Below are 17,446 nucleotides of genomic sequence, written 5' to 3' on the forward strand. Positions count from 1 at the left end.
TGACTGATCGTCACGTGTCATTCAGACATTCAGAATTATCTTGAGTGTTTGTAAAAAAAAATAATAATTCTCTTAGATAATAATTCCATCAATACATGAATTATTCAACACTATTCGGACTGTTTTGAAACTCTCCGAATCCTACTAGTCCGCTCCCGTTGCGAAGCGGCGTTCGGTTTGAAGATATTTTGATTGGCTACCGATTACGAGGTGCATGGACACGCAGGATTATGATTGGCGGGCTTAGTATGGAGCTAGTACCTAACTTTTCTAGGAACCATGATCACCAGGGCGAGGAAACTTTACCGACGTTCTGGAAAATGGAGGCTACGCACGTGGCAGTACCCAGCACGTCGTAGCCGCGAGGCTTAACTTCGGCCGGGAAATCCTACGATAGGAAATCGAGATGGCGTAGCAGGTGGATTCCTTCTCTTATTCTTCCTTCCCTCATTCTCTGGTGGAGTGGTCGATGTAAGAGAGAAAATCTCTGTGATGCGAATTTAGTGACCCGTCTTTCTCTACGGCACGTTCCTTCGACAAACACGAGAAAAGGCGATACAGGAGGCCCTCCCCAGAATAACGACTTCAGAGCCCTATAAGTTTCTCGAAGACACCCGCCAACATGGCACTATTACAAGATGTCAAGTCAGACACTAAAATCATTCAAGCTCGTCCCAGTGCAGAGCGTCCTCGAATTCTCTTCGGTGCCAACAATAACAACCCGAAAGTATCTTCAGAGTCCAAAACTAGCTCCAATATGAGTCACTCAGAGGGCCAGCCATGCAAATTTGCAGATATCGCAGTTTCCTATCGGGTTTACATTCTCGATGACCTCCTTGCGGAGCCGCAAGAGGTTGCCCACGATTGGAGCCGGAACCTTTGTGAGTAGTATTAAGACCCCCCTTCCCCCTTTTTTCCTGCTCCGGATCATTCCTGGCCCCCTTAAGACTACACACATAATAGAGCAATTACTAACAGCCATCATAAAAGTATATATCAGTCAACGGCATCGGCAGGGTCATAGTTTTGCGCCCATTGAACTGTCTAACGAAATTCTTATTTTTGACATTTCAACTTATGACATTATCGGTTCAATTGATATTAGCCCTTATGCAGGGCCGCACTGCATGGAGCTAGATGCGTCATGTAGCTATATCCATGTCTACGTCAACGGAGGGACTATTTGGATCGATCCCGAGTCTAGAACAGTCACCAACTTTGAACCGACGCAGAGGAGAAGGTGCGGAGAGAGGACCACCGAAGACTTCATTGCTGAAGTTGATCTGAGGTCCGGTAAGATGCGCCAGAGAATCAATGTTCCAGAAAGCGACAGAAACTCTAGCGACGGGGGGCATGTTACTTTCTCTACCCCAGCAATTCGGTTTGCAAGCCGGTCATCAAGTAGCAGACTACCTGTTATAGATGTTTCGAACGATCATGTTGTCGAAGCGATCAAAACCAAGTTCCCAGTCAAAGCGATCTACGTCACATCCAGGAACGTTATGCTGGTTTAAGGGTATGGATGGTAGCTATTCAGGTTAGAAATGAACGTTTGTGTCTACATATGTTAGAAAATAGGAATTGGGATTAGAGCTAGGATTAGGAGTTGGGGAGCTATGGATTTAGTCCATGCTGGCATGGCGGGATGGAGGCTGGTAGGTAATGATTTGCAATAGACTGCTCAAGGTATATACAGCAATGTAACGTTTTCTTTATGTTTCTTAACTACCTAGGTACTTACGCGTTTTGAAGAGTTGCATATGAGCAATGCTACTATTATCATAAATTTAACAGACTATGACCTCAGGTAAGCACTTTAAATGTTATCGTATTGAAATCCCTACCTGTTCCGGATCACGAACTGCCCCCCGATCCCCGCCCCCGCCTCCTTACAAGGATCTGCTTAAGCGATTATCGGAAACTCCACTTTTTCAAGTGGGTTTCATATGCCGCGTTACCTCAAAAAAGTCTCGACTTTGAGTATACCGGGGAAGACTCGCTGTATTAATGTGGCGTAAAGGCGCTTAACCCAGATGGTTGAATAATATAGACGAGTACTAAACGCTGCGATCTTAGCGCGGTTACTTCACGTCCATTTCTCTCAAACAACTAATAAAGACTAGTCATCATTAAGCACGATTGCTTCTAAGTTTTAAAATGTCTTACATACCTAGGTAGTTAAGTGGATCTACTTCAGCCCTATGAGCCGACCCCAGCTGCCCATGCATCCCGTGCATCCTAGCCGGGTTTAACTAGAACTTTAAAGGCCGTTCGGGGTCCATGATTGATTATTAACGCGGAAATGGCATTTTATCGTCGACTCGGCGACCATTACGTCACGAACCATAACGTAGGTAAGCGAGTCTATAGAGTGGATAAACTGGTTCTTATGCGATGCGACGGGTAAGTCGATCTCGCTAGTAGATCACTATGTTTCAGCGGTACAAGCGCGGCACGGCTGAGCCGCAGCGCTAACCATGACGAACACAGCTTACGCATTTACATGCTCGTAAACATGAGATTACTCGTGCCGTTCAACATAAACTGAGTTAATAAGCTTTAGAAAGCACCGTGCCGCAGCCACACGAGAGCATAGCCACCATTGGGATTGTTTAGGTAGTTTTCTTCGCTCTACCAACGTTACACTTCACCATTATGGAACATCCGTATGTTAAAATATACTTAAGTATATTTGTCAAATGAGAACTCGAGGCTATAAAGACGAAATTACGACAGTATTAAGAATGCGCGGCTTATATAATTTGAACACGAAATTATAGGCGCAGGTTCAAGCAAACAGGGTACTTTTGTCCCCATGCTACTACGCCGCCCGTTCGCGACCGGAAACGGGCACCCTAACACTATCCCGTGCGATCTTCGCGTTTGTAGATATGATACCCCGATTCCGATTTAAGCTTGTTGTCGCTCCCACAACGGAGTTTATCCATGTCAATTTTAACTCGTACGAGTCGATACATACCTCCTTAGGTTAGGTACTTATGCGGTAACTATCAGCTTAGATACATATCCTTCAACCATATTTTCACGTTACATGGCTCTTTGATGGCGACATTAAAACTCCATTAATAGATCACAATTTGCATTTATAAATAGGCTTAAACTAGCTTCTAGCAGAAGCGAAGAGCATCTAACTTGTAAATTATATATATTACTTATGAAACTCGAATTACGCTTTGTTGTTAGCTTCTGACTTTTCTTAAGCCAGATTCAAAGAAGACCTACCAGATAAAAATATAACATGACATCTAAAGACTTACAATCACTAACACTAGTTAGGCAAAGATTATCTAAGTTTTCATTTGCAATGTAAGGTATTAACTATTAACCAACGATGGGGTTACAGCTAATGTGTCAACGACATTATAAAGGTACAATAAAGCTATAGGTAGAGAGAGTCAAATAATAGTTGGGAAGACAAAACCACCTATGCACCTCCTTCAGATCACATGTACAGCAAAATAATTCTTATGTTAGTTATCTAAATGGTCTAGTGGTTATCGAAAAGAAGCTTGGGGGGAAGAAGGGGGTTCTATTGACGTAGAAATCTACATGTATTGTATTACGCTAAAGCAAGCAGTGTCATGAGGTGAAACCAAACAGTATGGAAACAACTTCGTTGTTCCACGAGGAACTCTAAACTTATCTAGTGAGCCTACGGCTCGGATATACAAACATGTTCTTTGATTTAAATGTCTCATGTAGAATCCTGACAAACAGGCATGTCAAATTCAATTTTCCCACCTTTACGGCTACGTGGATATAGGTTCCCGTCTACTATTTAACATTTCCCGCTTTTTCATCCCGCACAGTATGAAGATATAATAAATAACCTTATACTTATAGGTATCTTATATGAAATTCAGTACCTACTACCTTAGGTACCTAAGGCTGCGTGCAAGGTACTCCATCCGTCCCGTCCGGAAGTATATAAGGTACCAAAAGTATTCTATTAGGGTACTTAGACTTTAAAGATCTGTAAAGTACATATGATCAGCTGCATATTATATTTAGGTATTTAATAGTATAAGGTACTTTACTATCCATTCGAAATTAGGTAGATACCTCATATGGGTAGGTCTGAATCGACAGCTGGTGACAGTTGGTGCGAGCCTTGGTCAAGCAATAACAGTACATGTACCTAGGTATAGGTTAGGTACCTAAGGCAGCGCCTACCCCAGGATTGAGTTATGTTTTGGGTGTACCGAAACGTTTCGGCAGCCTTATGGCGGTTACCTATCAACATCTCGGCCAAACAAGTAGCGCCAAAAGATCGATTCGCTCTCGTTGAATTTGAAAATGCGCCATGTGGTCCCAAGTGAATGATCTATCACTTCGGAGCCATCATAACTCTTATTCTCATTTAAACTGCAGTGCATTGACTTTTATGTTTGAGTACCTAACCTTAGGCAGATATCTACTCTACTTTAGGTACCTTACTTCGCACACCAAACGCACGGCGAAATATGATCCGTTCGCCATTTAATACTACCTCCCTCCGTGATTCCTTTCCCTGATGTTTTTATCCTACTCATCTCTTCTCTACTTATTAGTGCGGATACAACGTCAATAGGCACTGTTCACAAATTCCTCCTCCACATTTTCTATTTTGTACAAAATAGTCCTTGCAGAGGATCTTGTGGTCGCGGTATGACCAGAAGTAAACAGTGAAATACACTCTTTCTACGTTTGAATTTATACATGATCTTGCCTTGAGCACATTAATCGAACTCGCTTTATGAATTCCTAATGTTAACTCGACTGACAATATGGATTTCGAAGAAGTCCGAACCCCAGAAGGGGTTCTAAAAGCCCTCTTCCATCACATTGCACTACCTGCGATGCTACCACGAGGGTCTGAATCTAATACTGAGGATATCGAGCGCGGAATTCTGGATCGTCTAATAATTGCGGCGAAACTCATGGAAAACATTGTAGATGGCACATGTTGGCAAATCTGGAACTCGATTAGGCGCTCACTCCTAGCTTGCAAAGCTCTGAATGTTGGTGGAAAGTTGGAAAGAACCTACCTCACATCGTATCTCAAAGAACTTCGAGATTCTGATCTTATAATACTTCATGTTGGGGCTCAAAATGCGGGACTTCTTATTTATAAGCCTACGAAGTAAGTTTACTCTTGCTACCGCGCAAACGTTTGACACTGACAAAGCCTATTCAGCCCCGAGTTCAGTGGAAACATTCTCTTCGAGGCATTCGAGGCCTCGCCTCGAGGCGAATCGGTACTAGCGTCTCAAACCCTGTCATGGACATTTCCTGGCACTGCTGTATTGATACCTTCATCCGTATTTTATAGTGATACGTTCCTTGAAAGCCTCTCAGCGTTTCTAGAGCAGGCCTCGGTTGAATCTGCTCAGAAATTTTCGGAATATAGTAAAAAGGCGGGACGTGCATTAGCAGAGGAAAGAGGAACTCCTGATCCGGCCCTGATCACATCTCTTCTCACTGCAATACTTGAAGCAAATGGGAAGCGTATTTCTCCTACGCTTCTTCGGAAAAGGGTCAGAGATGATGTGTGCTGGTTTAGCGCGGTGCCCTGGCGAAGGCTTCCTTATTGGCTTGTACTTCGAGTCGCCATCTCGCGCTACCTAGCAATGATGCTTGGTGGAGCCCATGGTAGAATCCATTACAAGTTTCTGATGTGCGTTATTCATGGTATGATACTTAACGACACTCGAGATGTCATCCCTTTAGAAGACCAAGCCTTTCTTAAGGCTAAGCTTTGCCGTCGTCTCTTTAAGCTTGATCGAGATCGTCTTGAGCAACCCCAAGCTGTTCAAAACTCCTATACATTATTGACCACAGCTTTAACCCCGCGGTTCAACAGAGTACTTGATGCTACGGCAGCAAGGATTAATAGCGCTTGGGAGCAGGAGAAGAAAACCACGGCTAGGCCCATCCTCCCGTTGCCTCGGAAAGCAAATCGGCAAGAACAACTTTTAAGCCTAACTTCAAGTCGCCTATATCTGGATAAGGCTCGCAAAAGGTTCCAAGCGACTATTCCACGTAGAGCACCTCCGATTCGCACAACGCCTCAACAGCCTAAGGTGCATATCCAAGCCTTCGGAAGCAAACTGTTTGGGTTATTTAACAAAGAAAGCCAACTTCACGCTGCTTCTACTAACGTGTCTACATACGCTTTAAGTCTGTCAGCACAGGTCCGACAGCTCCACGACGCGATTCTTGAATATATCGACCAAATTGACGGTTGTTACGAGAATAATGCAGAGCAGAAGAGCATCATGCTTCTTACGTTACTGGAGACGTGGATGTCGCTTGACGAAGCGGCGTGTGCCATGTTCCCACTTTTGAATTGTTTTCACCCAGCCTTTACTTCACGATTGATGGAAATACTTCGACTTAGTCTCCTATCTGATATCGAGCGAGCGAGAAAAGTGGAGTCATATATACAGGATCGAATTTCTAAATCTAAAACACGGGCTACGCTTTTTGACGATCCGTGTAAAGGATGCTTCGCGGAGAGGTACTTTGACGAATCCCCCGGCTCCGATGCGCTCGCGAGCATACTTGCCGAAATACAGTTCGACACTATGCAAAAAAGAGAGGAAAAAGAAAAGGAGTGGAGGTATTCAAGTGCTGAATATGAGAGACTGACAAGAGAATACGAGTCTTCAACATGCCTCTACATCCAATCACGAGATGGTTTCCATTTAGAGCATGAGCCTCATTACTGTCCAAAATGCCAACTTGATAAAAAGAGATCTCGTATGGCAATTAAAGCTTTCGAATCGCCATTACCCGAAAGCCCTGTCATGGCAAAGGTCATGGTTTTTGAGCTCAGGTGTCCTGAAGCTCTTGCCCAATATCGAGACGCCACATGGGCGATCTTGTATCGCGTCGCAAGGCAAAGTCAGGATTCAGGAGTCGAACCGAAGCTATGCCTTCAAGAGTATTCGGGGTTACAGTTTTATGCAAAGGTTCCTGGACGTATAACCCTTGCATCAACCACCAAATCTTGTGAGCAATTACATACTCCTCTTCACGATAGTAATAACTTACTAACATAAAGTAGTTCTGATGACTCATTACAAAGAGCGAAGGAAGTTTCCAGTTGAGCTTGATCAAGTTTGCCTTCCAAATGGTCTTAAGCTTGCATACTTCGACAAGGCTACTCGTTCTTGGCCTGGTCGCAGAGAAATCCGTCCAACTTTTGAGCATCATTGTAAACTAACACTGCCCAAAAGCTCACCATTTTCACCACTTCTTGAGTCACAAAGCTTCAACGTCTATGGAAATGGGCCAACTTCTTATGAAATTGCGGCGTCTCCTTCATCCTGTCCCTCCAGCCTTAGTATACACGAGTACATGGCATTCCAATTTCTTCTATCCGGAAAGCGTCGTCGGTGGATGACTCTTTTAACAGAGCTTGGGTCTTCGAATCTTAACCTTTCTACAGAAACGACTGTCCTTTTATTTGACTACTTAGCACACCAGATGGGCCCCTCGGAAAAAAGTCAAGCGATTCTTGGAACTGTGCACTATATCTTTCGCGATACCTCCTTCTGCGAAGCCATGCTCCAACAACTCCGAATTAAGTTAGAAGCCGTCGCTTCCAATTGGCGTGAAACTCACCTTATGGAGATTGTCATCATGTTGGCGCTGAGACTACTCGCGTTTACAACGCCTTTCGCAGATACGAACCACTTGGCGTCAAAGGCACTATCCCTCCTTCTTGAAGCGAGACAAATAACCTTCCAATGGGTTAGAATGCTACGGAAGGAGATGTATTGTGCGAGTGACCTTAGTAACGCACAGAACTGCCAGTCATATCTCCTATGGGCTGCTATCCTCTGCAAGAGAACGTTTGCTTTTCTCCAGATATCAACGACTGAAGACCTCAATAAGGACGAACTTTCTACATTCCTAGAATGTAGTGTAACAGTCTACGACAATATTCCAGACAATATTTCATCCCTTGGGCAAATATTGAAGAATTCATTCGTTCGAGACTTGAGAATGATGTACGAGCTTAAAGATCAAATAAGGAGGTCCATCGAGATTCATGGGCACGATGCTCTTCTTGCTACATTACTAGTTCTATGGCCTGCCGCCGAATCAAAGTACATTTATAGCGTCAGTTTCCAAGCTGAAAACTGGGTTCAAGTTGACTTAGTTGATCAAAATGGAATTGAAACTGCGAGCTACAACTACCTTTTTGGTATCTTGCTAGTAAATGGGCAGCCACTTGGTGTAAGTAACTATCTCACATGTGGATTTGGGTTACACTTTATTAACAACTATTACATTATAGAAACTCCCAACTGATCCTGAGAGTACTATTATACTTGAGGAGCTATTTGGAAGCCAGACTAGTCTCATGAAGTTCCCATCATCCAGTCCGGGAATGACGCATGGTAAGTACTGTTTGGCACGTTATCGTCCAATAATGTAATAATTATTCTGAAGAGAATATGCGGCTAACATTCGAATCTATTTAGTTTTGGCCTTCGAAAAAGAAGGCTACCATACCCATATAGGGTATGATGGAGGAGAGACCATAATCCGCGCCATTAAAGGCTCACAAGTTTTGGAACTCGTTCCAAGAAAGATATTTCGCGATGGACATTATTTCGACCTTCCCGCACCTCTGATTGACAATTGCGTCCATTGGCTGTGAGTTATTGACTTTGATTTCCAATCAGGCTATTATTTTACGGTGGAACTAATCAAAATCAGTGACCTTGTATCTGGCATCATCGAAATCCGACAGAAGTCGAAAAATATTTGGCGCTCGCACCCAAACAACTGGAGATTGGATGTTACGACTTCGATATGTACACGATTTACACCCAACAAAAAAAGTAAAGAAACTCTGGTAGACCCATATTGTCCTCTATTCGTGCGTGTGTCGAAGATATTCGCATGGTTTGAGCACGCAGCGCATTTGACCGTCTACCAACCTGGCAACCATGCGCTCACCGTCGAAATGCCCCGTATGCAGCTAAAATGGTTCGTAAACACGAAAAATTTACTACAATCCTCACATCTACAGGCCGAAATAGATCCTTGCCAATCTATTGACACATGGCATGGGTTCGACAGCAAACTTGTTTGTCGCAGCTTGAAGGATCCTCTTGAGCGTTTCGTTCTTGTTCCGTTAGGCATGCTGAGGGCAAGAAAAAGGGGCTGCCATGTTCAAGTATGCGTGGAATTGCACGATATGCAAACAGCAGTATATCTCCGCTTCATGGTTAACAAAACACTTGGCCGCATAGAATCTGCAGCGGAGCCTGGATTAGTATACAAGAAGGCCGAAATACATGCACTCACATCTTTCATCCTCCCCGACGCTCTGACAGGTCTAACAGGAGTTGAGAGCTCTCTTGCTATTTTAACTTCTGGGATATCTCAGCCATGGTCACCCTTGACGGTTCTTCCAACCAATATTCTACATTCCATTTGGAAGCTTTCACCGGTTCGAGAATACTACCCTCCAGAACTAAAAGTCATGAAAAAGGATGTGTGGGATCAGAATTTACCTACGATGATTCAGCGAGAAGAGTTTCGCATAATTGTTTCTCAGATCATCTCACAGTCCAATAGGCTAGCAGCATTCTATTCTCGCGGGATACAGGATCTTCAGAAGCCTGAGATACCGGAATTCCCCCCGTCCGGTGACCATGACTTAAACCTACGCAGTCTACACCGCCGACGACAGTACGAGAGGCGTTCAAACTATGAGCTACCATTAAACTATCCTGACGATACAGTTTACGAGGCCAGACATTATCCTCATGCCATGAGTCTGCGTTACTCGAATGTCCTCGAAGCGCTCTATATAGTCCGCGACAAACCGGCATTCATGTCCACAGTGGAAGATCTCGCACTAAACTTATCGCAGTCACTTCATATCAAGGGTTATAAGCAAATTCTCGAAAAGATAACACTGCAAGAGCGTCTTAATACCGACGTACGCCGCGAATGGGGCCCATTAGTTGATGTGGTCAAAGAAATGCGCGACCAGTACAAGCTTATGTTCTTCATAGGCGTAATATCATTTAGGTCAGACGCAAATATGCCTCTAATTAGAACTCTCATTGCATTTTCACTTTGGGATCAGCTTCAGTCCTTAGCTCTACCTGGCCATGCGGAATACCATAGTTTCCGACCGCGCGAAATACCACAACTCGACGTTCTGGTCAAGCTCATTGAGCCATTCCAAGTGCCGCCACCAGATGATCCGCCTTTAAAGGAGTTTGCAAGTAGTAAGGATCAAAGGAAGCTCTGGCAAGCGAAAGCTGCCCATGCTCGCAAAGCGAAAGAAGACTGCGAGAAGCTCGCAAAATCCTTAATATCGAAGTGGCCTACCATAACTCCAAGCACAGATATCAACGATGTACATCTGGTCGACATACCTGCGGCATTGGAAAAGCTGGAGTCTGAGTGGGAGAGGCTATACCACAATCACGAGTTTTATAATCACCTCCAAGAAGTTCAGAAAGTTCTATGCCAGAGACATTCAGACGCAAAGTTCCAAAGGGCAGACTTTATATCTTCTGAGGTAGCGTACGCTATCCAACAACCGGGCTACATACTACCCGAACTTGGAAATGATTTAATGAAGATGCCTATCAGCGAAGCTAGGGGGCATCCCGAACCCCCGTCATATGATTTTAGGGGGCGTAAAAAACAACTTGAAGCACCTGCTTATGGTCGTCTCCAAGATCCTGGAGCTTCATATGAGTTGGATCAAATTATCGAAACCTTTTCCAAATCAAAATCAATCATCCATCAGAGGTATGCCAGCGATCTAAAGGAAAGTTTAAATGCATTTAATGCCCGTAGCACGCAGACTGCATTATGCTCAGCATCGTCTTCCTTCAATGAGTACCTTACACTATCATATCTTCAGGGAAATGTAAAAAGGCACCTAGCGGAGATTAAATCAGCTATAGAGCTGCCGAGTGATGCTTACTCTAGGAAGCAGATTTGGTGGCTCCAACAGGGGCAATTGTGGCCTGCCATTACTCCAATCACTATTCTCGAACAGCTCCGAACGACCACGAAGCGCCTATTTGGGCGTGGGACGAAGGAAAAACTTCTTAACTTCGCCGTATCAATTACAGATTTGCAACGAAAGATGCGAATGCAATCGTATCAGCTTTCGAAAGAAAATGCTCGCTACGAAGAAGAGAGACTAAACGTGGGGCACCGTAACTGGCGCATCGAGGAGTACCCTGACTGGCTATTGCTGGAGGTTGAGTCTAACCTACTTATTCGTGAAACTCAAGTCGAAGTTGCGTTAGCAATAATCTCACCGGAATCTCAAGCAAATAGTGTCCTTCAGCTAAACATGGGCCAGGGCAAGACATCTTGTATCATCCCGATGGTTGCAGTGCTACTCGCCGACAGCAAGAACCTTGTACGAGTTTCAGTGCCCAAAGCTCTTCTACATCAAACAGCACAGCTACTCCATGGGCGATTAGGCGGTCTCGTAGGCAGAGAGATCAGCCACGTACCATTTTCTCGAAAAACACCAACCAAGGAAGATCATATCAAGTTATTCCATAGGATACATCGCGATATTCAGAGAAAACGTGGAATTATGATTTGCCTTCCTGAACACCAAATGTCATTCATGCTAAGCGGTCTTCAGCGTGTTTTGGATCAACGGATACCCGAAGCTAGCATGATGGTTCGCGTGCAAAAGTGGTTGCAATCCTGTGCCCGGGACATACTGGATGAGAGTGATCATACTTTAGCGGTGAAGACACAACTGATCTACCCTTCCGGGTCGCAAACGTCTGTCGATGGACATCCACACCGTTGGCTTGTAGTCGAGCAGATTTTGGCCCTGATGGACATGCATCTATACGATCTTACTATCAGCTTTCCCCAATCAATAGAAGTCGTAAGACGTGAGCACGGGGGTTTCCCTTTTGTTTTTTTCCTCCGGCCAGATGCTGAAGAAGAAATGATCAAGAGACTCAAATTCGATGTTTGCCGTGGTACCAGAGGCATTCTACCGATAGACACCCTCGATCCAGTTGATCGACTAGCCATTAAAGAGTTTCTCTCTGGAAGCAAGCCTCGTCAGTCCAGTTTGGATCGAATCAATCGTTTATGCCCAGATCGACCACATATCCGGCAGACAGTGCATCTACTACGAGGACTTTTTGTCCATCGCATTCTAATTATGGCACTTAAAAAACGATACGGAGTCCAATATGGATTGCATCCCTCTAGAGACCCTGTGGCGGTCCCTTTCCATGCCAAGGGGGTTCCAAGCGAACAATCGGAATTCGGACATGTCGATGTGAGTTACATTCACTGATTTTCAATTACCACACTACTAGCATATATACAAAAGCTTTCCTATAAAATTATTTTATAAATACTAACGTGGGATAGGTGGCTATCCTGTTAACTACATTGGCTTTTTACTATAGTGGTATCAATCTACCACAAACCCGCCAAGCCCTAGAAGCTGTCTTGAAATCAGATGATCCCGCTTCTGAGTATGATAAGTGGACTGAGGATGAGGGTTTCCCAGATTATTTAAGGGACTGGAACTCAATCAACGTTGACGACTCTCAGCAGATGACTCAGATTTGGAGTTGTGTTCGGTTCAAAGTTCCCGTCATCGACTACTTTATGAACAATTTTGTTTTCCCACCGCATGCGAAACAGTTCAAAGTTCGATTACAATCGAATGGCTGGGACATCCCTCTTTTTTCTCACGCACAATCTGACATTTCGGCCAAGAATACGTCGTTAAACAAGTCACGAGGACTTACAACTGGATTCTCCGGTAAACCCATACCCCTATTATCCCCCCCTTCCTCCCCTCGTCCTTTCATCTGTACCGTATGCTATTATTCTAAGTGCTGACATAGTATTCTATACAATAGGCACAAACGACATCAAGTCACTTCTGCCCCTTACGATTAAACAAGACGACTTACCCTCATTATCGCATACGAATGCGGAGGTACTTACGTATCTCCTGCAGCAACGGTCAAGGAAGTATGTTGTTATGGCTGATCATAATCAGAAGCGTCTCGGCGAAACCCAATTCTTGCAAATGCTTAAAAGATTTGATAAAAATATCCGTATCTTGATCGATTCCGGAGCCCAAATCTTGGAACTATCCAACAAGGAGTTGGCCGAACACTGGCTAAGAATAAATGGAGAGGCCGCTGCTGCACTCTACTTCGATGGGGATAGCCCATTCATCCTTTCTAAGCAGAACACGAGGACCCCATTACTTGCCTCGCCCTATGCAGACAACCTTGATGAGGTACTTGTATATCTTGATGAGGTACGTTTACAACTATACTGAATACTACATACATCATCTAAGAACTCACTTTCCACAGGCTCATACACGGGGGACCGATCTCAAGTTCGGAACAAAAGCACGTGCCGCCCTCACCCTTGGCTTAGGCCAGACGAAAGATCATACCGTACAAGGTAGGGCCTAAGTAATTTCAATCCATTTAAAAACGTATAACTAATTCCAACTACTTAGCCGCAATGAGATTACGACAGCTCGGAACAACACAGTCTGTTATATTTTTTGCGCCCCCTGAAGTCAACCAGAGTATTCGAGACCTGTGTAATAAAAAAGATGGCGAACGAGTAGATTCATACGACGTGTAGGTTTCCTGCCATATCAAACGCCAAACCTCGTTACCCATATAATTTTACAAAACTAACGCGGTAGTAGGATCCGCTGGCTTATCAATAATACCTGTGATGGAATTGAGCAACTGCAGCCCCTATTCTATTCCCAAGGAACGGATTTCTGCAATCGAATGCAGGCAGCAGAAGATTTTCCAGGTTTCCTAGTCAATGACGACGACAGGACAGCTTTTATTGATGCAATTAAACATAAAGAACGACAAACACTGCAGCAGCTTTACGGGATTCAACCTAGATCAAAGACGAACACATCCGCGAAATCAAATGCCATAATTGCAAGCTTCGCTAAGGAACTCGAATCTCGCAAGAAAAACTTCCAAGATAGTGGCCAGGCTGTTCACTCTTCGGTCCTACAAGAGGTTGAACAGGAGCGAGAGACCGAGATTGAGGTTGAGGCGGTACGTCAAGTCAAAAAGCCTATGTCTTACACACCTCTCAAGTTCCCTGGGCTCCACAGGGATCTAGAGACTTTTGCCAGGACTGCCAGGATTTCTGCCGGGTCAGATACCTTCGTCCCTGTCATGAGAGCTCTTGCGAGGACCGCACTTGGAAGGAAGCATAAGGTAAACCACGAAGCCGGCTCTTCCCAGCTATTTGTCTCGAGTGAATTCGAACGGACGGTTAAGTTGATCTTTGAAGCGGCGAATGACAATTTCTTGGTAATACTCCGTTATTCTTTTACTCCGTTGGTCTTACTGACTCTTGAAAATAGCGCCCTGTGCAGTGGGTTCTTTACGCAAATTCTCCAGAAGCAGCCATTATTGTCACGCCTGAGGAAGCTGAGCATTTGATCCAAATCCTTCAAGAAATAGAAAAGGAGAAACGGGGAAGCCCAACCCGTCTTCTAACATATGCAGCCCCCGTTACTCGGCGGATGATGCATTTCAATAAGCTAAACTACTATTCTATGCCACCTCTTCCCCCGAACTGGAAGCCCTCGGAATGGCTCACCACTGAGCTTGGCTTCTTCGCCGGTAGGCTGTACTTCGAGTTCTCAGAATACGACAGTATCTGCAGGATGCTTGGCATAGATGTGTCTAACCCTGGGATCGATGAATTTGACAGCTCCGAAACGGATACCACGGAGCGACAGATAACCTCCACCACCGAGAAGTCCAGTATAGCGACGTCACCGAACTCTAACGAAGCACGCAAGGTTGTTGAAAGTTCCTCAAACGAGAAGCATTTAAAACCCAAGCGCTTCGCTTCAGCTCTCACGTCAAAGCCTTACACATTCACTCAGGAATACTTAGCTGCTCGCCGACGCGGGCAGGACTTTACGCATACTCCCATGGGGTTCTTGAGCAGCGGAAAACCATTAACCGCGGAGAGTCCTTTCTTCCGTCGCGCGGATACCACCCGACGTAGTCAGGGTCTAGTGCCCGTTGGAATAGCCCAAGCTGACAACGAAGAGGGAGACGCAGCCGAAGACATGATGGATCTTGGAAATTACGACCCTTCAGCAGAAGTGAAACATGATGAAGAGCACATTGCAATAGAATATGACGAATCTGAGTTGCACCCCTTGGAGGAGGAGGAAGATGACTCTGGCACCGAGGCTCAGCGCCCTGGAAAGGACGGTAGACGGCGATCTACTGATAAGAATTCTAAACGAGGTGGATTTACCGTGGGTTAGGTTGAGGAAATTACGATAGGATTTTCTTTTGCTTTTTTCAAAGTTTGCTTGGCTTGTTGCATAGGTTTGCGTTATGTTGATAGGAAAGAAAATATGGCTGGTAGCCTGTGTGCACGTAGGACTAATTCCATATCTGTTTCCCTCTCAAATTTACACGTTTGCATCCATCTCCCGTACCACGCGCAGTGAAATGTCGCATAAATAAGCCGCTGTTGGCAGGTGGTCCACGTCACGATCGTGAGTCTGTCAGGGTATAGTGGGCCGGGTGGTTACAGAGGTCTGTCTACGACTATATAAGAGGCGCGAAGCGCCCTCGTCAGAGGATAGAAGGCCAGGCGTTACTAGTTCAGTACAATCTACTACTTGGTCTACCTACCCTAGACACTCACTTGATACATAATTCACTTCAAAGAACATCTAATCCTGACAAAGTCACAGTTACAGCATTAAGGGAAGGAACGAGGCCCCGTAGTCCTTTTAGATTCAGCAACGCTTCCGCAATACAAGACCAGTTCCACAGCCGCCTAAAAAGCTTTTCATTTAGGTAAAGTTAAGCCAAAACTTACCTACGTTGATATTCCACACGGGAGGTCATTTTCTTCCAAGTACCAACAATTAGGGCACTTGATACCATGAGGGTAACGAAATTCTATCTATAAAACACCTGAGTTATCTTGATATATACTAACAGATGTTTACTCTAGATCTTCATCTCCCTCCTTACGCTATGCGCTTGCGCCGTCGCTGCGCCACACCACCGTCATTTTCAAGCAGAAGAACCAACTGCCTACAGGCTCGATTGCCGCTCCCCTAATACGACAAAGTGGTGCGAGAGCAATTACCACGCCGGATGCAATGGTGATGGGAAGTTGCATACAGATAACGTCCTTTATTGTGGCACTAGCGTGTGTAGATGCGTTCACTAGGTGCTAGGACCTTAGGAGCCCAGTTCGGTCGGAGGAAAGGTGGAAGGTGTGAGTTGCGACGATGAAGGGGAGGGAATGCGAAGGGGGGGATGTACGCCGAAAAGGCTTCGCATCGTAAGGCGCACGGTGGACTTGACATCTATGTAGGAACAAGTCGCATTTCAATGACGAGATAGCCCAGAGAATTACCTTACAGGTCTTCCAGTGCCACCCGCGATGCCCGTTAGACATGCGATCGCCACTCTAGAACTCCTTGCCAGAACGGCGTCAAAATAAGTGCTTAACAAAGGAAATATTTTTATAAAACGTTCTCTTGGAATATATTAAGCAAAACAATTATAAAAAATCATATTAATATGAATTAGGCTTTAAATTTTATTTTAATATAAGTTATAAAGATATTCTCGAGTATTTCGCTCAGTTATGTGGATAAGAGAGTGAGACTGGTGGTATGTTAGTACTTACAAAATCGGCACTTTTTTTGACGCTGTTCTGCTTGCGTACCTAAGGTACGTAATGCGCGACGCGCAGCCACATATGGATAGCATCGAATCTGGAGACGTCATCCTAGTCTGCGCGCTTCTTGCTCCAGCGCATGCACACAGTTTGTCCATCGTAGCCTGCCGATCCGGGTCCTTCTGCACATTGCACAGGCGTATGCGATCCCGTAGGACGACGATAGGGCAGTTTGAGACTACATAGGATCCCAGCAAAGTGCCAGGCTTCGCGCCACGTCTGTGCGACGGGGAACGGACCCAGCAGGCCTACCTATGTCTAATCCCCGCCCTCCAAAATGATATCTATAAAAAAGTTTACCACATAAGTAAAGCAGATGCCGCGGAAAAGCGTGATCGTATATGTATAGTCGGATATCTTTCGGCAAATCTTTGAATAGGGGGGAGTACAGTGCAATATGTAGACAGGGATTAGATAGCCAGACTTGATTTATTGAAATATTCTTTGTTTTTAACCGATGAATGTGCCAAACCATATGGAAAATCATTGCTATAACATACAGTGTAACTATCATTTTCGCACATACTTATGTCGTAGACTAAAAACGTCGCAACAATTAACTTCAACTAAATGCATATCGCTTATTAGCGCCTAATCTCTTCTAATGCTTACAAAGTCTAATCATCAACAACCCTGCACCATTCGTCCTTGCCAGTACGAGTCGCGG

At 44.8% G+C, this 17,446-nt stretch overlaps 2 protein-coding genes across 2 annotated transcripts; both read left to right on the forward strand.

Moving 5' to 3' along the window:
- Positions 1-315: 315 nt before the first annotated feature.
- On the forward strand, positions 316-1,791 carry F5Y00DRAFT_237663 (uncharacterized protein). Its single transcript, XM_048007854.1, has 2 exons — positions 316-881; positions 991-1,791. Exons 1-2 carry the CDS (start codon positions 623-625, stop codon positions 1,512-1,514), a joined length of 783 nt encoding a protein of 260 aa, XP_047864747.1. The 5' UTR covers positions 316-622; the 3' UTR covers positions 1,515-1,791.
- Positions 1,792-4,787: 2,996 nt separating this feature from the next.
- F5Y00DRAFT_270020 (uncharacterized protein) lies at positions 4,788-15,337 on the forward strand (the record flags this gene model as incomplete). Its single annotated transcript, XM_048012542.1, has 12 exons — positions 4,788-5,143; positions 5,198-7,014; positions 7,070-8,247; positions 8,309-8,411; positions 8,496-8,670; positions 8,734-12,313; positions 12,409-12,808; positions 12,909-13,318; positions 13,377-13,470; positions 13,529-13,655; positions 13,727-14,360; positions 14,414-15,337. 12 exons carry the CDS (start codon positions 4,788-4,790, stop codon positions 15,335-15,337), a joined length of 9,798 nt encoding a protein of 3,265 aa, XP_047864748.1.
- Positions 15,338-17,446: the final 2,109 nt, after the last annotated feature.

This window comes from Daldinia vernicosa (assembly GCF_022497035.1).
Source record: "Daldinia vernicosa strain CBS 139.73 unplaced genomic scaffold F5Y00scaffold_24, whole genome shotgun sequence".
Taxonomy (NCBI): Eukaryota; Fungi; Ascomycota; class Sordariomycetes; order Xylariales; family Hypoxylaceae; genus Daldinia; species Daldinia vernicosa.